We start from the raw sequence: 23,860 nt of genomic DNA, 5'->3' as shown, positions 1-23,860 counted from the left end.
AGGTGCTCAAACACTGAAGCCGGTAGCCCAGAGATACTGTGGTGTCTCCATCCTTGGAGATATTAAAAAAATGGCTGGACACAGAACCAACCTGCTCTACTTTGAGCAGGGAGGTTGGACTATATGATCTGCAGAGGTCACTTCCAATCTCAGCTATTCTCTGATTTGCTGAATAAAGAACATTTTTGTAGGCTGAAAATACATGCCACATCCTAGTGCTGCATATATTTCTGTTATACATTCCCAAAATACGTGTGTGGTGTTTTTGACAGAATTTTTCCCACAGTGATTTGAATACATTGCAATTATTTGTTAGGATGTGTAAAATTCATGTAAAATATCACTGAAAAGATCAAGAAATTGAATCACATGTCATGCAGGATTCTGGTGAGGTGCTGGCAGGAAAGCAAGCATTGAAGTAGAAGAGTATTTGTCAAATAATGGTATGTCAAAGCCCAACTTTACCCAAATCTAAATCATTTAGTGCATGTCACTTTAGGTACCTTGACATGTTTCTTTGGGTCTGGGAAAGAAATTAATAACCCACTATATCTTGTATATGCAATGCAGGAGGTAATTTGGACAAAGTGATGTAATGTTTTTGAAAACATGACAAGAAAATTAAGGATGAAGAAACTCCAGAATGACTTTTATGAATGAAAAGAACCTGTAATTGTTTTCCATCCTTGACAGATGTTACTTAAACTGACATACCATATCATACAACAAAGCTTACAGGGGAATACAAGACTATGAGAAAATGTATAAACTACTATCTTCATTGTAAAAAAATCTTTTATTCTTCCCAGAAAGACAGAGAGGAGGGACTCCTTTTCGGTAGAACTTGATGTAGATTACTGCAATAATATTTTAAGAAATGTATCAGCACAACTGATCCATTAAAAACAAAATTAAAGAGAAATGAGAACTTCTGGTTGTATCCCAATCCCATACAACCCCTCCCCTTCTCTTCCTGTTTTGTGAAATGACAGGTGATGGAATGAGTTTGCTTCAGCTTTACATATTCTCATTTCAGTTCAGAGGGAGCTTTACAGCCATGGGACAGCTGCAGAGAGTGCAAGTCTCTACCCCTCACCAGTTTTGCTTCTGGCTTTGGCACTTTCTGGCTTTCAAAATATGTGAGAAACAGCGACACAGGTCTCTGGGGTGCCTCAGACCTTCTCCATTGTAGTCTTTGGAGGTCAGCATTTTTTATGTCAGCTGCACAGAAATCAAAAGCCCACAGAAAAGCAGGGCTTAGTGTGTGCTCTTACCAACCTGTACAATGCAGCAAGTACACCTCTGTTTTGAGCAGAATGGAACTTTTTCAGTTTCACAAGTTCCATTCTGAGGTACGATGTTTAAGTGTAATGAAGTCTAGAGGTTGCAAGTGCATAGTTTGCCACAGCCAAGTTCAGATCTGGTATAAGGTGTCTAACTTTTTTGCTTATCCATAGGTCCTTCCTTTTCCTCTACCTGATCTTTGGCATTATACTCAATAAGAAAACATCACAGCAGAACCACTGAATAACCATAGTGGATAGATAGGGTGGGGTAGTAGACAGATAATAAGAGTTTTTTCCCCAAAGTCAATAGTGGTGTCCGGGGCATAGTTTACTGATTTGGTTTTTAATGCATTGCTGCTACCTTTTTAAAGGTTTAATATTGATTGATTTTTAATGATGTAAGTGTCTTCTGATGTGGAAGGAGGAAAAGACTTCTTGCTTACTTTCTGTGTAGGGAATGTGAGAAATGAAACAAGAAATAGAAAGGAATTTTAACAGAAGACTCACAAAGTATTTGAAAAGGAACCAGAGAAACAAGTTTACATTTATTTCTGTTTATCATATTACATGAAGTTAGGCAAGAAGAGCAACATTAATTAATTATTCAGTGAGTCAAACAAAGTTTCTTTCTCTTTGACAGAACTTTAAAAAACATTCACAGCATTAAGGCTCTTTCTTGCTACTAATCTCCACGATTTGACACTGGCACCCAAATGCAGCACAAAAAATTAAATATTCATCAATATTAAATACCTCCAAACATTTCCAGACCTTCATATTTGGAAATCTGCCACTACTCCCATTTCAACTGCCATACTGTGTCTGTTTTGGCGAGGCTACCTCTTGACATTTTGCAGAACAGCCTCTAAGGAAACTCTGGACTGAGATTAGTAGCCACAGCAGAAAGGAATTGACAGACACTACTGTGTATGAGTAATGCTGCGGGTATTCATCCAGGCTCAAGAATGAGTGGAATGTACCCCTTCTCAGAGGTATGGGTGAAATAACATCATTGAAGTGGAAGTGGGGATTGGATGGAACTGAAGCTCACATGCATGTTTTCCATGTATATAAAAATAGCTGGCTGGACTAAAGCAAAACAAAACAAAAAAAATGGAACCAATATTTTAATTATTTGGTGCATTTATTCGCTTCTGATGGCATAAATAGTCTATTGTCTTAGCACGTTGTACAAGAAGTCAAAGGAACTTTTCCACTTCAAGTCAATGACAGAAAAATCAGTGTAAAGGTACTTTTCCATGAATGCATATAATGAATTTCTTTGTTTAATTGAACACTCCGGCAAACCAAGTACCTGAATTTAAATTGCTCTTCATTGTGGCTCTAATACAGGTGAAATTAGAATAGGTTAGCTTGTGAAAGGCTGTGTTGACATATGTTTTCCACAGTGACTGGCATTACTAAGCAACCTGACGGAGAGCTGACAACACCGCGGCAAGCAGGGAAAAATAAAGTAAATTACCAGCAATATTAAGAGAAACCAGTCAAGAGATGCATCTGTATTTTAGTCTGCAGTGTCTGTGGCTGCTATTTGGAGAAAAAAAAACCAAAAAACAACAACGAAACAAAACCAAAACAGGAGTCCCGCTCTTTACTTCTGGCTTTCACCCTACGTGTGTGGGTGCACATATGTGCATTTATACGTGCATAAAGGCACGCAGGCTGCTTACACACATTTTGGTATCCCGGGCTCCATGATGCGTTTCCCGCCGTGTTGAGAAGGAGAGAAACAGGAGGGGGAGCTCTGGCCCCAGCCGCCGCCGGGCAGGGATGCCGCTCGGCGGGCAGGGATGCTGCTCCTCGGCGCCGGGACCGCGGGGTTCGGCCCCTTCCCCCCGCCTCCCACCGGCACCTCAGCTGCTGCAGTGGTCACCCTGGTTGTCCCAGTTTTGCCTCTGAAAAAATCTTCAGGGCGTTTCCAGTGTGTCCACAGAGTGGCATTGGTTTTGGAGCCGCTGCCTTTTAAAAACCTTTCGATTTGCAGCTGTGGTGCGGCTTGCATGTTTACCAGCTGGAAAATCAGGCGTGCTTGTTTATCTTGTCCTCTCTGGTAGGCAGGAACGAGAAGTAGCTCAATAAGAATATTAAAGAGAGTTGCACATTAATTCAGGGGAAACTGAAGAACTCTCTTATAGCAAAGTGTTGCTTTTGTGCTATCCAAAAATCATCTCAAATAAGTGGATGGGTGCCCCTTTGTAACATGTAAATACTAATAAATAGGGACATTTATAATTAAAATTTGCTTTTCCGAGGTCCAAATTACTGTCTTTGCAAAACTTCAAGTACAAATTCAGAGCTGGAAATGCAAAGCCATAATAGAACAAAAACACAGAGCCTGGCAAAGCTCTTGTGTGTAAAAGACACGCTTCAGCAATGGAAGGTAAAGCTCAGGTTCATGTCATGAATCAGATACAGGAGGGACCTGAAAGAGTTTTGCAGGTGACTTAGCAACACCAGAAGGCAGATCACATGCTTTTTTCTTCTCAACTTTGAAAGTAACCAACGAGCTAACCAAAAAGCCCACCCCCCCCCCCAAGCCTCCTCAGTGGGCAAGAGAGTGAGGAACTTAATCTACTGCTCAGTGGTTAGAGCACATACTTACTGTGGGAAGCCTGATACACAGTTCTTAAGCGCTTTTGAGATGATTTACAATAAGAAGTATGAAGCTTTCTATCTCCCTAATTTTCTTTTTGCTTTGAATGAGAATGGAAATATATTTTGAAAACCTCGTTGTTTTTGTTAGTTTTGGTTTTGGTTTTTTGTTTTGTTTTTGTTTTTAAGAAAATTGGATTCTTGCTTTCCAGTGTACACTATGTAATAGATGGATTTAAAAATCACCTTTAAAATTTAACCAGCTAGTTGGTCTCATTAAACTTGGGAGAAAAACCTCCACTGATTTCTACAGGATCAGGATTTCATCTTTGGCTGAAAACTCCTTACTGATACCACATACCCAGTATCTCTGGTAGAATAAATGCAAGCAGACTTATTGATCCAATCAGCCACCTTTTCTCACCCGTTTAAGTCATTTTGCAGAATCCATATTGCGCACTGCTGAACCAGGTTTCTTTACCAAAAAAAAAGCAGGTTTTCACACAAGAAATATATGCTGTCACTGTTCAGTAAATGTATTTAATGTTAGGGTCTCTGTAATGCAAACACCAGATTTATTTTCTCATAACTTTTTGGAGATGTTCAGATCATTGCCATTGTACAACTGACAAATGTATGTTTTCCATAGATTCTGCCTCTCTTTATGAATGAACGAGCTACTATTAAGACCAGAGAGCATTCCTTTTTGTTAGTCCTTCCCTCCCCAGTCACAAGTGGAATAATTAAACTGTTCCCAAAAGTTATTTTGCTATCTGCGACATGTGTCAGATATTGTCTGAACACTCTAAATGCATGAACTTATGTGTTGATGGTTGATGGTCTTCCATGTGCTATCACTAGAAGAACAACTTCCCAGGAATACGCACTGTAATAATATGTGCTATGTACAGGTAATAACAGTTCTAGACAGTTGCAGAAATAATCTGCTGACCAGAGACAAGATATTACTATGAGAACACAGAAAGGTGGACCTTTTGTATCCATTAAAAGACTATATTAAATACTGAGGAAAACAATTCTCTAAGACCATAGGTTTCATCTGCTAGTTGATGAGGTACTGTGGGACTGGAGGCTTTAAGGAAGCTAAAAGGAGTAGCTGAGAAAAGTGAGCCTATAATCAGGAGGAATCTGAACACATCTCTACTAAAAAGTATTCAGAGTATGCAACTGGGAAAAAAAAAAACCTATCTGAAAGCCACTGGTTTTGGTGGTCAAGAAGTGAGGATCAGCATTCAAAACTGGTAGTGAGAGGATTGGAAAGTGCTTCAATTTACAGCCAAAACTTCAGCCGTTAGTCAGGAAAATAAGAATGACAAATTTGATCCTGAAGACATTAATTTTGGTCTCCTCACTGTAACCCATTGAAGTCAATTCACATAATTTGGGCTTGCAAATATACTATTTGAGTACCTTCTAATATGAAAGGAAGTTCTGTTTATGTTGAGAGTCTGGAATTAATTTTTTTGTCATATTATCAAGTCCATCTTTCAGATTTTTGCAGCAAAGCAATGCTTTATTACACTCTGTTTTGTAGGTATTGAGAAGCAGTCTTCAGGTATTTCACTGAACAAGAATCACTTAAGGCAATACTTTTTTTGCCGGATGTTCTAAGGTTTTCATTGAAACTCTGCTATCAGCTCTACAAAAAATCTAGCAATATATCCCTAATATAATAACTAATTTTGCCTTTTTCATTAGAATGGTTTCATGTATCAGCAATGTGGTGGCTGTTCAAAGCTGAACAGTTGTCTGAGGTTGGCTTGATTTTTCCAGCTAAAGGTTTTCAAAGAGCTCTGAGGCTTCATGAGATTGTGTAGCCTTCCCTTTGTGTTGCCAATCTTATCCCTACTGTGTGAGAGAATACACTGAGATTCTGGGAATATCTCCTGTACTTCATGAGAGCTCAACCGTACCGATTTGTTTGTAATAGAATACAGGGAACAAAACATAGAGATGAGATTGCTGCTGGTGAGGCACAGGAGGGAAAGAAACCTCCTTATTAAGTACCATCCTTCAGAGCTTACCCGTGGAGTCACAAGTTAGTTTCTCCCAGTTTCAGAACTCACTGTATCTTAAAACATTTCAGGCAAGTGAAAAAAAAAAATCTCAGTTTCTTCTTACGCTTGCTGCTGGCAAGTCTGAGGCCAGACCTTGTGTTCCTTGGGTGCACAGAAAGGACAGAGCCCACAGCATGACCCACACTCCTGCAGCTTGTCGCTGCCAGCAGAGCCTTCACAAGGGTCCCTGCGAGTTTTCTGCCGCTCTACTAAAACTAATGATCTGCTCTCGGTTTTTTTGTTTTGTTTTGTTTTTTTGATTTTTTTCCCCAAACATCTGCCTGATTCTTTCAGGCAGCGAGGGGAGTGGCAGCACCTTCGCTTCACAAGGGCCGTGACCTTACCGCTGGGGATGGGCTCTAGGATTTGCAGAGACTGCCGTCTGGTTGCTATCTCACCGTTTGATGCTCGCTGCTCTAACAGCTCAGAAGACCAGGCAAAATCCCAGTTTCTTCCTGTTTCCAATGCCACAGGGAAAAATGTGCTCGGTGTCTCTAATCACTCTGCCATCTGAAGCAGGCAAGCGAGGCTCATTTTAGTCACGAAACGAGCAAAGGAGTTGTGCTTAACTTTTCACACTGAAAAATGTCAGTGATTTAAGCTTCAGAAACAAAGAATGTAAATTAGACATTGTTGCACGCAAAACGAACTTATCTTTGACAGGCTAAACAGAGATTCTTCTGGGAAGCCTACTCATGCCCACATGGAACGCAGTTTATCTTTCCGCTGCGGGGTTTTAAATTTTTATTAAAAAATGGATAATTTTCAGGTGTACCGCAGTCATAATGAGAAACCCCGTACAATTACAATCCCGAGTAATGGAACAATGGACACCCCCGTACCGAACGGTATTGTATCGGGCAATTAGGGGCCGCCAAGGAGAGGGAAAGCACAGCCCAGGAATAATCAATGTCTCCCCCACCGTGCGTGCTGTAATCCAGCACCTCGTCCCACCAAACCATTCATCCTCACCTCCCGGGCTCAGAAAAAGGGAAAAAACAGGAGGAATCACACCTCGGCGCGGCGGAGAGCCCCGTCTGACTGCGGCGGGGCCTGAGGAGGGGAAGGGGGTGGCGCGGGAAGGCCGGACCGGCACGGAGACAGCACCCAGGCGGCGGGGGGTGGTGTGTGGGGGGCAGGTCAGGCGACCCCCCGGGTGTGCGAGGGGGCACACGATCCCCCTCCCCCATCCCGGCTGTGGGCGGGGGGCGGGTGCGCACCGCCCCCTCCGCTCCGCCCGGTGTTCGCCCCCACCCCCCCTTCCCAACCCCCTGCATTCCCTCCACCCCCCCCCGGCTCCCATGGCGGGCAGCGGCGGCCGATTCGGTGCCGGCAAGCCCCGCCCGCTGGCGGGCCGAGGCCGGCCTCCCCCTTCCCTCCGCCGCCCCCTCGGCGGCAGCCCGCCAGCAGCGGCACAGCAGGCGCGGGGCCGGCTCGCTCCGCGCTGCCTCTCGCCCGCCCCGCCGCCCCGCCGCTCCCATGCAGGCCGGCGGCGAGGCAGAAGATGGCTGACTCGCCGGGGCACCCGCGCCCCTTCTGCCCGCCCGCGACCCCCGCCCGCCCGCCGCCACCGCCGCCACTACCCCCCCGGGCCCTCCGCGGCGCCGCCTGCCAGCACTGAGAGCCGCCGCCACCGCCGCACCCCCCTTCTCTCCTGTCCCCTTCTTCCCCCCCCCCCATCCTCCCCCTTCTCTCCCCGCGCCCCTCCCGGCCCCCCCAGAGCACCAGCAGCCATTTCATCTCCACCACCAAGTAGGCGCAAAAAATGGCAGAAATGGAGAAAGAAGGGAGACCTCCCGAAAATAAAAGGAGCAGGAAGCCGGCTCACCCGGTGAAGCGGGAGATCAACGAGGAGATGAAGGTAGGTGCCTGTGATGGGGAAGGGAGCAGGGGTCCCCCTACGCTCCCCCCCCCCCCTCCTCTCCGCCTCCGTGCATGGAAACGAAATAAGAAAGGATCTCTTGTCATTTTTTTTTTTTTGTAGGATGCACTGAATGTGTCTCAACTCCGCCTCCTGGGCTGAAAACAGAGACGAATTCACAGGCTGCAAATCCTGTTCATTGACCAGCTTTGATTTATTTATTAAAAAAAAAAAAAAAAAAAAAATTAAAAAAAAAAAAAGGCTAACACTCCCGTGTTGGGCTTTAAAGCTCCCTCGGTGCAAGTGATGAGCCGTCTTTTTTTTTTTTTTTTTTTTTTTTTTTTTCTTCTCCTTTCTATAGCCACCCCTTCAGGTAGCTGGAAAGCCCTAAAGTTAGGAAAGAAAGGGACCTCTTTTAAACACTGTATTTTTTTTTTTATTTTTTTTTTTTCAGTAGCCAGCTGCAACTATGTAATTAAATTGTCAAAGTGAAATGTTACGGTCTGAGCCGCGCATCATTCTGGCACTTAGGCGCGGAGACCCCTTTTTTCTCCTTGTCCCTCTCGCCTTCTCCTTGTCCTCCTCTCTGTTCCGTGCTCCGCTTGGCAGTTCCCCGCGGCGGCAGAGGTGCTGCTGAAAGGTGGCTGGCCGAAGGCTGCTTTTCATGAAAGTCCATTTATCGTGCGCAGGGCTGTCCTGTCTGATAGGAAGTCGTGCCAGTCCAGCTGTTCTCTGGAGGTAGAGCTTGAGGCAGCCACTCCAGATGTTAGGATGCATGCGATTGCACAAAAAACGTTGTTTTGGTACTTCTTACATCAGGCTTGACCGATCGTATTTTTTGCGCCTGTTTTCCACGTCTGTTCCACGTCTGTTTGTTCTGTGCCTCTCATTCCCCAAAGTTAGGAACAATGTATTGCAGGACTTCAGCTGAACTTGTTAAATGCACAGATAAAGTGACTAAAACGGCATAGTCTGGTTATGAGATGGTGCTGCCAATGTTTAATTTTAAGATGTCATTTATTAAAAGGCTGATTATAAGTGGAGAATTTCCTGGAAAATGTCTCATTTTGCATAGTATGTATACTATATAGGCGAGTATATAAATTTGTGTGATGCCTGGTGAAAAGACCTTTGCTTTCAGGAGCGTTGATTTCCTGGTGTAACATTAAAGGGGAATGTGCAATTCCTTTCCACCTCTCTTCTTCTGCACACCACGGATTTTGGTTAGGTGCCCTTTTGTGCTAAAGGCAGGCGTTCTTGCTCCCGCTGCCTGTGTAAGGAGCGTGTTACACGGTTCTGTGTGGACATCAGCTGGAAATGTGGACAAGAGTAGAGTTAGGGGAACGAACAAAATAATGTGTCGGTGCACCTCCTCGGAAACAAACTGTACTAGTTTCAAGTCCCGAGGAGCAGGGTTATTCTTTGTGTGATATGTGACACATCCTATTTTCGGAGAGGGTTCTGTGCAGACACCAAAGAGTCATTGTAATCCCACATAGTTTGGGAGGACTGTGGAGGTCTGTAGTATAGGGCATTGGCCCCTTAGAGCATCGCCTGATGCGATCTATATGGATTGCAGCCTTTAAGTTTCATAGGTTCTAGAATTACAAATTAGCTAATTTTAATCAAAACATGTGAAATGTTATCCTGGCTGGATATAAAGGCTGACTGTGCTGGATCCTCTGGGTTTGTTTTGTTTACTTTGGCTGCAGGCACACTCAGCGGTTTGGGAGATAGTTGTTCTTCTACAGTATAACAGATGTTTGTCTGAAAGGGCGAGGAAGAAACAAAAACAACATTGTGTGAAGGAGAAAAATTACACAATTTTAAACTAATGCTTTAGTATTAAGCACTGGTGTTAACCTTCATGCAGAGTTTCTCTTTTAATCAAGGGTAGCTGCTCAGGGTTAGAAACCTCAGGATTTCAGCTGACTTAAAAATTAAAGGCAGGTAGGAATGGCATTTTGAACTGATATGATTTCCGGTCGAGATAGCTGATGGCAGAACCTTGCATAAAACACAGGCCACCTTTTAATGTAAACTATGCTATATATATGCTGTGCTGGGAGACGGTTTTCACTAAGGCAGTTGGCTACTATTGTCGGGGAGGGAAAGAAGAAAAAAAAAGCGGTTTGAATTTAACTTGTTGAGAAAGTTAAAATCCTGTGGCGATCATTTACTCCTTTACTGATGGATTAAGATGTCTCATTGTTCTTCATAAACCCGAGGAATACGATAATGTAACAAATTGGTTACACTGTGCAAAATGTTTACAGGAAAATGACAGAGGGAGCACAATGTGTCCTTGTGTAGGTTCATATCTGTAATGTTCAAACAGGCTGACTGTTTCCCTTCATCTGAACTGCTTTCATCTGGACCAGTGTAAAATAAGCCCTGGTAAGTAATCACGGCAGAGCAGGAAGAAAGGAATGTATACAGCAATAGACAGCCTAAGCTGTAAAAACTGTAACTCGAGTATCAGCAGCAGATCAGATATCAAGGCTTTAAGGTAGGGGAAATGAAAGAGATGAAGGGGAGGAAAAGACGAGAGAGGGAATGGAAAAGTCAGCTTGGAAAGTGAAGGAGAAGTAGGAGGGCCCCCTCAGGGAAATTTGGCTGAGGGATTAGGGAATTTTATCATGGTGTACAGTGACCTACTCAGGTTTCAGCCCATGTTGGATCGAATTGCCTCCCTTGCAGATAGAAAAAGGACTGGTGTATATGTGATTTTTTATTTATTTATTTATTTATTTATTTTCTTCCCCTTGGGATAATAAAAAGACCATTGGTACAAGTGTCTATTTTAAGTACCGCAAATGCAGTGCACTGTGAATGAGCACTAAAATTACCTCATCACAGATACTTCCTTCAAGATTTGCATTTTGATACAGTCCAATAATTACTCAAGAAGAATCACAACACATAACTGCTTGGTTTGGTGTCTTCCAACAGTAGTGTCACCGCTTGGTTTTAACATGACTGGGTGGATAGTGCTCTTTTCTTATGCCAGATATTAAGTTACATTTTTGTTATCACTGGCCTAATGTACATGGTGGTTATAACAAATTTTAATTTGATACAGTGTTGTGTGCAAGAAGTACATGACTCTGCACGGTTTTCTGATATTACGTTTCAATTAAAAATACCTTCAGGAGGAACTGTTTTGGTTTTTAGTGACCTTCACAGCCTCTCTTTCCTCCTTCAGATGGTACTTTCTGTTTTTTAATTCCAGAGGTAGCATTGTCCACCTTATGCTTTGGAAGAAGAGCAGACAGCTCCAAAATTCATTTCAGTGCAGTTTCTCATGCACTGGTGAATAACAGAGCACCTAATAGATCCATAGCTATGGTAATCATGGAGTCTGACGCTATTCTAAGACCAAAATATTTTTTACAGTGTAATTGGTGAAAGCACTCATCAAGGCATGGTGATGATTTCCCCACCCATTCCTCCTCAGCTCAGTTCCATTTGCCATCCAGCTGCCAGGCAGCATTGCCCATCAGGAGAGGCAGCTCCTCTCCTGGGTTGTGAAACTAAGTTAGACCCAGTACTGGATTGCTCTGGAAGTTCTTCTGAACCGTGTATCTGCAAGTGTCTGTCAGCTGAAAGGCGAGCAATTAATTTACAAGTGTAATTTCACAGGGCTGCTCCGTGTGCCCGAGGAGTTTACCATCTATAAATATTCTCAATAACTAATTTGTATCTAAAATTGGGCATCGTTCCTGATGCCTAGAGCTTAAGACAGCCCCATCTGTCGTAGTTTAATAGTAAGCTCATCAGAAGATCTTTCAGTTTAGTATTTTAATAATCCACATTTGGCATTTAGAAGTCCTACCATTGAAAGGGGGAAAGCAGGGAAGCAGGAGTACCAGCGCTGTGCCTGGAGCGAGCCAGATCACTCAGAGTGCTCAGAAGATTCCAAGGAAACTCCTCCCTTCTCTCCTGAAAAGCAAAAAATGTCTTTGGGAAAGTGGAAAAGCAGGCAGACTTTATCAATGGTACTATTTCAGGAGGCCAAGGTGGTGTTTTTTTTTTTTTTTTTTTTTTTCTTTTTTTGTGGAGTCTGCTTGGAAGGAGTTTTGTGGGCTGGCTGCAACAGGGAGTTTGGTGGGCTGCACAGAGAGCCTCACCTGCCTGTGCATCATAGAAGCAGTGCTTGTTCAAATCAAGTGGATATTACAGACTCAAATGTGCACATGGGAGGACAAAGGAAATTAAGGCATTGAGAAATTTTGCTTTCTGATAAACTTCGATATGGTGAAAGTATTCATAAATAAAAAAAAATTAAAATGAAGGCCAGCAAAAAAAAACAAAACAAGTTTGTATTGTGTGTATTGTGGCTATGGAAACATTTTTATTTTCTTGGTGCAGTGTTAAGTGAAAAGTGAATTTGTGGGGCTCTGCATCGAGTGGGTTATGCAGGCAAGGAAATGGAGTGGAGCCACTGTGTTTCCTCCCAGATCTGAAATAAACATTCAGCAGTAAAACCTAGAAGAAAATGAGTCTGACAGACTCGTTCTTCTCTGCGTTTCCTGCCTCCGTGTTTGCCAGGCCTCGTTCGGTGAAGCCAGGCCTTGCCCCCTGTGAATAAGGTTCATAGAGAAGGAAAGGCAGGAGGTCTAAGATGGAAAGAGGAGCATGGTTTAGCTTCAGGACGTATTAACTAGTGAAGATCTGGGAAAATGTTGCATTGCAATGTGAAAAATCAAGCTGTAGGTGTACTGTTACAATGAAATGAATCCTGAAGCAGGAATAAATGTGATTATATTTTTACTGCCTTATACGAGCTTATAAGTCAGTCTCACAAAAGAGAGAAACCACAGTCTGGCGAATCAACACACTCTTTTTCATCTTTCCTATGAACAGAAAGCAAATTCAAGTCAAAATACCAACAAGCATAATGGTTAGTTAGTTATCCTTGCTCTTCCAGGAGGGAGGTTATTTCTGTGTAGCACAAGAATAGAGAAATCGTATAGTTAAAACATGCAAATTACACATTGCCCTGCAGTGGCGATAAGTGGTTTGGGACTTAGCAGGGTGGCAAAAAAAAGAATTGCCATCCATTAGGAAGGGGAGGGCTTTGGCAATGTTGTGTGGTTTGGGCCACTGGAGAATTTTGGGGCCAGTGTCCTTGGCAGGCATGAGCTGCCTGTGCTGCTGCCATAGCAGCAGATTTCCTGGCAGGCAGGTGTGATGGTGTGTGGCTGCACACCTGCACTATCAGCTAGAGGAGCGTGGGACATTTGGCTCCAGTGGGATGTTATCCGACTTTCTGGATGCTCTGAAGAGGGTTCTGGTGCTTCCAGAGCAGCCTCTGCTTGATGCATGAATGAGAGGCAAAGTGTGGCGAGGTGGTGTGAGCACAGAAGGACATGGGGCAGAATTTCTGTGCTTGTCTGCTCAGCTCTGAGGCTGGCCCATGCTCTCAGTGGCACTGGGGCTTCATCTCTTGGTTTCCCTGCAGGGGACTGACCATTGCATCCCTGGAAGGATGAAGTTAGCTTCAGTGCTGTAATTTCTCAGTGAAATCCACAGTCCCCCCTCCAGGTCTCCGTTTGGGTTCAGTGGGAATCACTCTGGGCTCAAAGAGCCAAGCTGAGCAGTGGGATTGATGACTTGGGATTTTATTGAAAATGGGCAAGGTTTTCACTGGTGCACCAGTCTTTCACGTCATCCCAGACCTCTGGCAGGCTGGGGGTTGAGGTGGCAGTTTATATCCTGCAGACCTCCACATCCTTTCAGGGTGTGGGTCTGAGAGTAGACATGGACTAGCTCAGTGCCTCTGCTGTCCTGTTCCTGCAGAAGCTCAGAATTGCACCTCCATACACACCCTCCATCTGGTCATCCACACTTGTTTTCACATTTCCATCTCCCTGGGCTTTGGCAGGTCTGACATCTCTCACTTCAGCTGCTTCCTGTCTTGTCTGCTTAATCACTGCTTCTTCTGTGCTCCTGCTCCAACCTCAGGTCCCACGTTCTTGCTTTTCTCAAGCACTCTTGTTACAAAAGTCACCCTTCCTTGCACTAAGCCTTTGAAGTTCATCTTTCAGTGAAATTCTGCTCTGCATGTATACAGCGTGTGTATTAATTGGTTGCTTCCTTTCCTTGAACTTCATCAAAAATTGGACATTTTTGCTTCCCCCCCCCCCCCCCCGCATTCGCGCTGAAAAATACTTTGTATTTTGACTGTTTATATCACACTGTCTTTACAAATCCCATCTTGTTACCATACCTTGAATTCATGTAGGTATGGCCTACCATTGAAATGGGAGGAGGGAGAACACCTGGAAACAATGAAATAATAGTGCTCAGGTTCAGGGCAGTGGCTTCAGCAAGCACAGAACCTTTGTTCTTCACCCAGTTGACAGGGTGTTAGACATCACTGCAAAAGGGTGTTGTAGGTAGAAGTCTGAGGGACAGTGATGTTTTGTGTACATTGTGGATGCCACTGTATGTGAGAGATAGTGTAGAAGGACACATTTCTCAGCTTTGACTATCAGCTTGTTAAGGATGGGATCATCCTCTAGGTTTGCTGTATACAAAGTGCTGTGTAATGAAGCCCCAGCTGTTAGCCACTGGGAGAATAGTGTTGAAAATGATTGTTGTAATAGGTAAGATGGTAAATCTTGAAGGAGAATGGCTTAGTTGTTTTAATCCAAGCATCCCTGTTGAGAAATTATGGTGTTAAAAAATACGCTTACTGTTATTATTACTTATATGTTACCTAGTTCTACTGTCATTGAAAATAACAGCAAAGACCCCAGTGATTTTTTTTTAAAGACTTAAGTCTCTCATGAATAATTTCAAAATCAAATACCTTTTTTGCCATTATGACTGTTCATTTTTGTGCATCACTCATCATGGATGGTAAAACGAGGCTTGAAAGGTACTTAAACTGTGTGCCATTACAAACCTAAGCATCACTTTGACTCAATTCTGAAGAGTGTGTATGAATTTTCAGGAAAAAATAAACATACATACAGCCTTGCTTACATATTCCTTGATAAGTAATTAGAAATTACTCATTGCCTGAGTTGATCAACAGTGCAAATAAAACACAAAGCTTCCACAGGAGGCAAATCTAGAGCTACTCAATTAATTTGGTTGCATGGGGTTTAAGTCAGAAAGACTTTGTCAATTGGTCTCTACCTTGCTAGATGGGTCTCTAAGGGTGCATTTCCATAGTTGAAATTTGGCAAAGCAAGGAAAGCTGGCAGAGCTTGCCGTTTGGGCCTCCACGGACCCCTTCAGGTCATTCTGGTTGAGCCGCTGTCACAAAGTTTGACTCCCGGTCTCCAGGTCATGTTGTTCTTCGATTCTTATGGGTTAGAGAGAGGGTTAATGCATCAGAACTTTAGAATCATAGAATCATCCAGGTTGGAAAGGACCTCTGAGATCAAGTCCAACCCTTGATCCACTACCACTGTGGTTACCAGGCCATGCCACTGAGTGCCACATCCAGTCTCTTCTTAAAAATCTCCAGGGACAGAGAATCCACCACCTCCCTGGACAGCCCATTCCAGTGCCTGATCACCCTCTCTGTAAAGTATTTTTTCCTAATATCCAACCTAAACCTCCCCTGGCAGAGCTTAAGTCCATGCCCTCTTGTCTTACTGCTGCCTGGAAGAAGAGATCGACCCCCCTCTGGCTACACCCTCCTTTCAGGGAGTTGTAGAGAGTGATGAGGTCTCCTCTGAGCCTCATCTTCTCCAGACTGAACACCCCCAGCTCCCTCAGCCCTTCCTCACAGGACTTGTGCTGGATCCCTTCACAGCCTCCTTGCTCTTCTCTGGACCTGCTCCAGCACCTCAATCTCCTTCCTGAACTGAGCAGCCCAGAACTGGACACAGTACTCGAGGTGTGGCCTCACCAGAGCTGAGTACAGGGGCAGAATCACTTCCCTGGACCTGCTGGCCGTGCTGTTCCTGATACAGGCCAGGATGCCATTGGCCTTCTTGGCCACCTGGGCACACTGCTGGCTCATGTTCAGCTTCCTGTCAATCCAGACTCCCAGGTCCTTCCCTTTCAACACTGAGGGAGAAGCTTTCTAAACAACTAAAAAACTAACAAAACCTCTTGAAAATTTTTCCATTTTTGCCATTATTTGAAACAGTTAATAGCACTACATCATTCAAATGACAGTTTAAATATATATTTTAGAAATGAATATGTGTTAGTTACATTACACTGCATTGTAGTAATCGCAGACTGTAGTAGTGACATAGTTCAGACGTAACATGTTGTCCTACTTAAAATGCTGACGTTACTGCTAGAATGATGCTATGTTTCATTCAAGCTGTGGCTGAGCACAACAGCCATGGAACTGAGACTTCCAGCAGGAGGTCAAGTGAAAATGAAAAGGAAAAAAAAGTCTGCTGTGGGTTTTTGTGTGGGTTTTCCTTTTTTTGAAACGGTGCATTTGCAGTGCAATCGCACAGGTGATACTCCTGGAAGAGTACAAATTGCTTGTGTTTATTGCTTATAGCTGCTTTACAGCACTTCTTGAGTGACAGGAACACCTATGTAATCTGGTGTGATGAATGAGCCAGGAGCAGTGCAGCGCTCTGATGTTCTGGGGCAGAGTGTCTGCTGTGGCTTTGAATTTGGAAGCAATAACCATCTGATTAACTTTCTTTCTCTTTCTCTCTTCCTTCTTCTCTTCCTTCTTCTCTTCCTTCCTCTCTTCCTTCCTCTCTTCCTTCCTTTCTTCCTTCCTCTCTTCCTTCCTCTCTTCCTTCCTCTCTTCCTTCCTCTCTTCCTTCCTCTCTTCCTTCCTCTCTTCCTTCCTCTCTTCCTTCCTCTCTTCCTTCCTCTCTTCCTTCCTCTCTTCCTTCCTCTCTTCCTTCCTCTCTTCCTTCCTCTCTTCCTTCCTCTCTTCCTTCCTCTCTTCCTTTCCTTTCTCTCTTCCTTTCTCTCTTTGGAGATTTTCTGTGTTCTATCATTAGACTTGCTCCCACTAAAAACAGTTGCTAGAAAAAAATTAGCAATCTGCAAATTTGACACCTACCATTTGTTTTGATTTGTTGTCATATTCCCCTTATTCCTTTGCTGGTATCCAGAGTCCCAGAAGATGGTGCTTATCAAGAGCATTACTTTGGTTGTCAAGGCCTTACAGGAAAATGAAGTTTGGGATTTTTTTAAAAGAGTGATAATAAAAAAATATGCGGAGACCAAACCAAGAGGCTTTGTGTGTGGTTTTTTCGTTTCATTTTATCGTTGTCATACTACTTCAAACTGATCTTTACCATGGCAATAATTTATTAGCTGGTTTCCTTCAGTAGTTTCTTAAATCCATAAGCTGTAGAGCTCCATGGCACTATTTGGTTTCAGAAAGCTTTGTTGCCTGGCTGCAGATTTCTTAACTTGCTCCACTAAATCTCCTAGCCCAGTAATGACTGTTTTCTACAGAAATATTTTTGCCACATGACCCTGAGGATGTGTTTTTAATAGAACTTGAGAGTTATGACAGTCATGTTCCGTATTTTGCATTTCCATACAAACATAAAATGTAACCGCATGGCTGCTTGGAATTCGGTTTGAAAATAAATATGGCAAAACTGAGAAAATTTCCTTAAACAAATATAAGACATATTTATCTGAAACATGGTAAAATGCTTTCATGGTGAAGAGATTTTTAAGTGATTTGACTATGCAAGGGCTTATAACTCTGAGGAAAAATGTCTTTTCTGTGATTTTATTTGATTTGGTTCATGGGCACCTCAAGGAACTGTAATTGTGTCAGTGACCTGCTCCAGCTGAAAAGAGTGTAGTGCTGTGAGATTGATTAACTGTTGGTTGAAAAAAATCCTGGCTTTCTGTTATTCTCTTGCTGCGGTCTTAAATATTTTATGGCAACACAGACAAGTTTGTGTGACAAATGTATGGTAAAATATTCCTGACATTGAATGCCAGAGTAGAAGTCATAAATAACTCTCCTTTTCATTTTCTTTAAATTACAGATGTGTGAGTCTCTGTCATAATTACACATGCCAGTCCGAGACTTAAATGCATTACACTTTATGCACTTGACTTATGAAACGAGCATTCGTCTTTGAGGAGGTGGGCCAAGCCTGACACTGCCTCGTGTAGCACAGAAATGGTTCGATTTATGCAGTCCTCCCTTCCTTCCAAATGCTTATTGATTACATAAATAAGTAGGCAATTTTTCTTTTTCAGAACTTTGCAGAAAACACAATGAATGAGCTCCTTGGCTGGTATGGTTATGATAAGGTTGAATTGAAAGATGGAGAAGATATTGAATTCAGGAACTACTCGGCAGATGGGGAAAGCCGCCAGCACATTTCTGTTCTCAAAGGTAATGAGACTTAATGTTTTTGTGATTGCACAAAGAAGGATTAATATATCAGCTTGTCTGAATTGGCATGGACTGGGAAGCATGTTCTGCTTCTTCCTTTGTGGTTGGTTTAAAGAAATGCTTCAGAGGGTGCCTTCTGGTACAAGGAAGCCAGCAGGACGGGGGGGAAATCACTTATCAAAGTTGCTGTTTGTAGTTACTAATGTATCTTCGCCTTTATGAGCTGGCTGAAAGTCATGTACCTGTAGTACCAATAAGCTGCCCACAACTGGAAAAAAGAGGGTGTTTTCTTAGCTTTATGGCTTTAAGCAACCTTTTTGCTTTCAAAATTTAGACTTTTTGTCTATGGCTTTTTAAAATGTTGAAAGATTTTGAGCTGGAATGTTCACAACGTCTGTAGGAACTGGCATGAACATTCACAGAGGGCTCCTCAGGGATGTTTGTCCCTTTGCTGTCTTCCACAGCTGCTGTGCAAGTTCTCCAGGGGTGGAATTTGTTTGGGACAGTGCTGGATGTTTATGTCCTGTAGTATGAGATAAGTCAAAATGTGAATGCTGGGATCCAGTCTGTTTAGCCATCCAGTTGATGCCTTCTGACTCCTCAGCCTGTACAGCAAATAGGCAGGGTCTTCTCTTCAGAGTAAAAAGGGTAGCAAATAGCTGTGTCTTGACTTACACACAGGGGGTTTTGAAAGGTGAGGTAAAGAGAGGAAATTGCAGCTGCTTTTACCCTCTTGGACAGCCACTTTTCACTGTGCTTGTGGCCATCAATGTTTGGGGTTTTTTTCTGATGGCTTATGTGCAGCAGCACCATATTCAGTGAGTGTTGCAGTGAGTACTGATACCAGAGAAATCTGTTCTGAGGGACAGATGTGTAGAAAAAAGGTGAGAAAAACAGAGGGAAGGTGAAGCAACCTGATTGTGTTAAAACTGAGTGTTTGTAGCTTGTTAGTTCTATAGTGACATTGCTGATCAATATTTATTTTTCATTGAAAACGTAGTGTCATTAAGCCACCTTTGAAGAAACCTATTCTTGTGTAGTAGTTCAATTCATTTATTTATGTTTTAATAAATAGATCTTTTATTGAATGATTAGTGGCTCCAGTCTATGCCTGATGAAACTTGTGATATACTTCTTTTATAGACATGATACAAATAATGTTTTATGTACCAAAGATGTTGATTGCCTGTGCCAGGTAGAAATTTTTTGTGTATGCAGTCTATGGGAAGGAATAATCTGCATTTCTTTTTCTGAGAAATGTGAGTAGAGGGACAAATTACTTCCTGCCCCATAGCTGAGGTGCATTAGAGGATCCCGAGGTGACTGAGGATTAAAGAATTAGAATAATAACTGTCAAAATTTCATGCACACTTTGCTGTAATTTCAATATTTTGTTCCTTTCTTTAAATCCTTTCCATTACTTCTACTCATGTTATTGATAGAGAATTAGAAGTCTTTTATTATTCAGTTTATGCTTCTTGCATTGGAGAAATCACAGTGCGCTGAGTGTGGCGACCGTGAAAACTGTAGGAGTAAAGGACAGGAATAGGATGTCCTTGATTAAATCAGACCTACTAAGGTCATGCATGACAAAATATTCCCACCTTTTGGGAAAATAGAAAAGTGTGAGTTTGGTTTTTTTAAAATAATGGATCATTCCTGAAGAATACTGGAAAGTAAAAGGGAAAATATCTGGGGTTTTTTTGTGCCCTCTTTTTGTATTAGGGTAAGTGATTTAATGAACAGACTGGTGAAAGTATGTAGAGGCATTTAAGAAATATACGTGTCATACTGTACAAGGTGTTCTTTGTCTTTTACAGAAAACTCTTTGCCAAAACCAAAATTACCTGAGGACAGTGTTATTTCACCATACAATATAAACCCAAGCTACCCAGGGCTTGCTGCAGGAAATGGACTTTCAGACACACCAGCAGGGTCGAAAGATCATGGGAATGTACCTATTATTGTCCCATTAATTCCACCACCTTTCATAAAGCCACCAGCAGGTAAATCCTTATAAATATTTAAAATTATTACTGTCATTGATGTGTGTCTTGGGATTGCTAGATCATGATATCTTTGTAAGAAGGCTGATTTCAGAATTTTTAAGAAGCTGTCACAGGGAAATTTAAGACAGAGAAGGAGAGTAACTTTATTTATTAGTATTCTTGAAAAACTTCTGCAAATTCAGGGGCAACAAACTTGTGCTGCTTGTGACTCTGTGTGTTGGATTGTATTCTCAGCACTGCAACAGCATCTGCTTTTAGAAAAAAAATAATTTTGTTTTGATGAATGACACCTTTAAATAAATGAACTGAAGATGATTAGATTAAAAATAGGCTCCACAAATAAAACAGTGAAAGAGACAAAGCCATCAAATCAATATCATGTCTTTATATCAGGTTAACAAGATCATCCTGGGAAAACTGTCTCCTGATTCTCATTGAAATCCCTGACCATTGTCTCTTGAGTGTTTAATATGATCTTGACTACCCAGGAGACTGCACTGAGATGTTTTACATTTTCATTAGATTTTTATCAGGAGTGATTTTATAACATGCCATTCCTCAGAGTTTGCATGAAAAATGATTTATGCCACGCTGCTTACCGTAATCTGTGAAAGTAACTCTTACGGCTACACTAGGGAGATTAATTGCTATGTCATTGTTTACTGCTGTATGTGGCACGATAATTGGTGAATTCAGATAGCAGAAGGCTTGGTCCTGCTTCCATGGTTGTGCCTGGTGTTGTTGGCCACAAAAACCCCATGAGGAGCTCCAGGCTGGGGACAGAGTGGTGGAGAGCAGCCAGACAGAAAGGGACCTGGGAGTTTGGATTGACAGGAAGCTGAACATGAGCCAGCAGTGTGCCCAGGTGGCCAAGAAAGCCAATGGCATCCTGGCCTGTATCAGGAACAGCGTCGCCAGCAGGTCCAGGGAAGGGATTCTGCCCCTGTACTCAGCTCTGGTGAGGCCACACCTCGAGTACTGTGTCCAGTTCTGGGCTGCTCAGTTCAGGAAGGAGATTGAGGTGCTGGAGCAGGTCCAGAGAAGAGCAAGGAGGCTGTGAAGGGATCCAGCACGAGTCCTGTGAGGAAGGGCTGAGGGAGCTAGGGCTGTTCAGTCTGGAGAAGAGGAGGCTCAGAGGAGACCTCATCACTCTCTACAACTCCCTGAAAGGAGGGTGTAGCCAGGGGGCGATCAATCTCTTCTCCCAGGCAGCCATCAGTAAGGCAGGAGGGCTCTGCCAGGGGAGGTTTAGGTTGGATATTAGAAAGAATTTCTTTACAGAGAGGGTGATCAGGCATTGGAACGGGCTGCCCAGGGAAATGGTGGATTCTCCATCCCTGGAGATATTTAAAAAGAGACTGGATGTGGCACTCAGTGCCATGGTCTGGTAACCGCAGTGGCAGTGGATCGGATCAAGGGTTGGACTTGATGATCTCAGAGGTCCCTTCCAACCCAGATGATTCAATGATTCTATGATTCTGGGTGCTCTTGGGTGACCGAGGCACAGAGGAGTACAGGGGGACCTTCGATACCCAATCGAGAACAGTTCCTCTCAGCACACAGGGAGGCAGCATGGCCAAAGAGACCCCACCAGCTGTGAGGATGCTTATCCAGAGCCAGAACAGTTCAAGGGATCAGGTTCCAGATGTTAGATGGTCACCACTGCCCTTAGTTGCGTTGGCTGAAGGAAGCTGTAAAATACAGATCAGTCCGAGGAAGTGTTTGCCTGTTGACAGTCATGTGAGACTACAGTTGCCCCTCCCCAATGTTTTATGTGCCATCAAGTTTTATCTCTAAAGAAGTATACTAATATGTTATGAATAATTTTCAAATGGTACTCCATAGACATTCCCTGCCAAAGACTTTTCATCTATTTAAAACGATATTTGCTAATTACCAAAGCTATTTGGGTCCATTCCTGCAGCCTTTACACAGCTAAAGATCTTGGGCCATATGGGCTGGATCCTCAGCTGTTGTTGATTTGGCCCTAAAGCTTTAATCAAGGGCTTGTGCCATCCCAAGCTATTTTCTCCTCCAGTCTGAGTCATGGATGAATCCAGAATGCTGAATTTGTGGTACACGAACACAAGGCTATAACATGCATTGTACAAAATGCCACAGTTGCTGGATTTTTATGATATCAAACAAGCAGGAGGAGATGGAAATATGAAGTAGAAAAACAAATTACTGCAACAGTAGTTAAGTGGACACAGGAGACCCTTGGCTAAGTCAACTGCCTTCTGTTCTTTGCCTATTCAACTACTGTGTGTAATCCCATGCTTTTTAAATGTAGTGCTCAGGTTTATGTGCAGAGAAGGATTTTTCCTAAGTAATTTCCTCCTTAGATATTTAATGTGTTAATTCATAACAAATATCATTGTTTTACTTGCATAGGGGATAGGGCTGCATAATCTCTGACTGCTCTGATTTTAGCCCATGGTCAGTAATGACTGCTAAATTATCATGACTTCTGAGCAGATGAGCATATTTTTCTCACCTTTGTTTTAGAGAGCAAAGTTTGTGAGGACCAGAGGGGGAGGAGAACCACAACCTTTGTGCAGTTTGCAGTACACATCAGTGGTAATTGTTTTGTTTTATCTTAGGGCGTAGGTGCCCTAGTCATGATCACCCCAAAGAGCCTGGCAAGAAACAACTGGTGAATACAAGTAGAAAAGGGAGTACAAAGGAGGCAGGAGAGCCAGTGTGTGAGGCAGTGGTCTTGGCACTGCACTTTGACACCGATTTGTGGGCACTACATCAAAGCACAAAACTTCAGAGTGATACAGAGCCAGACAAGAGTAACTCTGGGATGTTTTTCTCAGAGCCCCTCAGAGGCACAGGGGATGGCTTTGGAAACAGCACAAAGGTGCTGCTTTGAACTGAGCAGGCAAATGAACAAGACTTGCATCATGAATTGCTAAAGCTGAAAGTCACAGTTTTCAATATGGAAGGGAGGAAGGCTCCATGACTGACCTGCCACAATATCAGAAGCAGTTTACATTTGATCGAGTTAATAAATGAAGAGAGGGTAAAGAAGGGAGAGGCAGAAAGTGTGTAAGAGAAAGCTTCAAGGTTAAAATACTGGGCAGAGAAAGGGATTTTTGCAGCACATTTTGAATGGACACACATAGGAGAATTTGGGATGAGCCCAGGCTTTGTGGAGGGCTGGGTGTCCTGGTTCGAGCCAGGGCAGAAACAATTTTCAGTAATTTTACTTTTCAGTTAGGTCTCTTCTAAATAACTGCACTTGCTGAAATTAACAGCATGTTTTTCAGTCAGTGTCTGACTAGTGCCTTCTAGACCTGATAACAGTGTTTATAGTTACTGCTGGAGAATGGTATGTAGACAGGCTCTTGCTTATGCTTATTCTGATGGAAACCAAGGTCACTGCTTGGTTCTGCTCAACTCCTTATGTGCTGGAAGTGAAAGGGAAGGTAAAGGGGAAATACCTATCACCCTCCTGTGAAGGAGAAGTGGCCCAGACAGGTGACCCAAAGTTGACCAAACGCAGTATTCCATCCCATATGCATCATACTTGGTATAAATCTGAGGGATCACGAGGGCCAAGCTCTCTTTGTCCATGGCCAAAGAGTCCTGAGACTCCCTTCCTTTTTCTGCCTTTGATCCTGATCTGTGCATTACTGAATCCATGTGTTCCTGCATCCATACCCCATCTACCACTGAGTCCAGGAGTCCAG

General features: G+C 43.1%; 1 protein-coding gene across 1 annotated transcript in view; it reads left to right on the top strand.

Annotated features, from left to right (window-relative positions):
• The first annotated feature begins 7,434 nt into the window (after window positions 1-7,434).
• The window catches only part of SOBP (sine oculis binding protein homolog), a 117,640-nt gene continuing 101,214 nt past the window's right edge, over window positions 7,435-23,860 (top strand). The window contains exons 1-3 of the mRNA XM_030448187.1: window positions 7,435-7,838; window positions 18,015-18,153; window positions 19,974-20,159. Of these exons, the coding sequence (XP_030304047.1) occupies window positions 7,743-7,838; window positions 18,015-18,153; window positions 19,974-20,159 (421 nt within the window). The 5' untranslated portion in view covers window positions 7,435-7,742. The remainder of the gene's footprint in view (window positions 7,839-18,014; window positions 18,154-19,973; window positions 20,160-23,860) is intronic.

Source organism: Calypte anna, chromosome 3, assembly GCF_003957555.1.
Source record: "Calypte anna isolate BGI_N300 chromosome 3, bCalAnn1_v1.p, whole genome shotgun sequence".
In the NCBI taxonomy this organism is placed as follows: Eukaryota; Metazoa; Chordata; class Aves; order Apodiformes; family Trochilidae; genus Calypte; species Calypte anna.
This window is presented reverse-complemented; position numbering and strand designations above follow the sequence as displayed.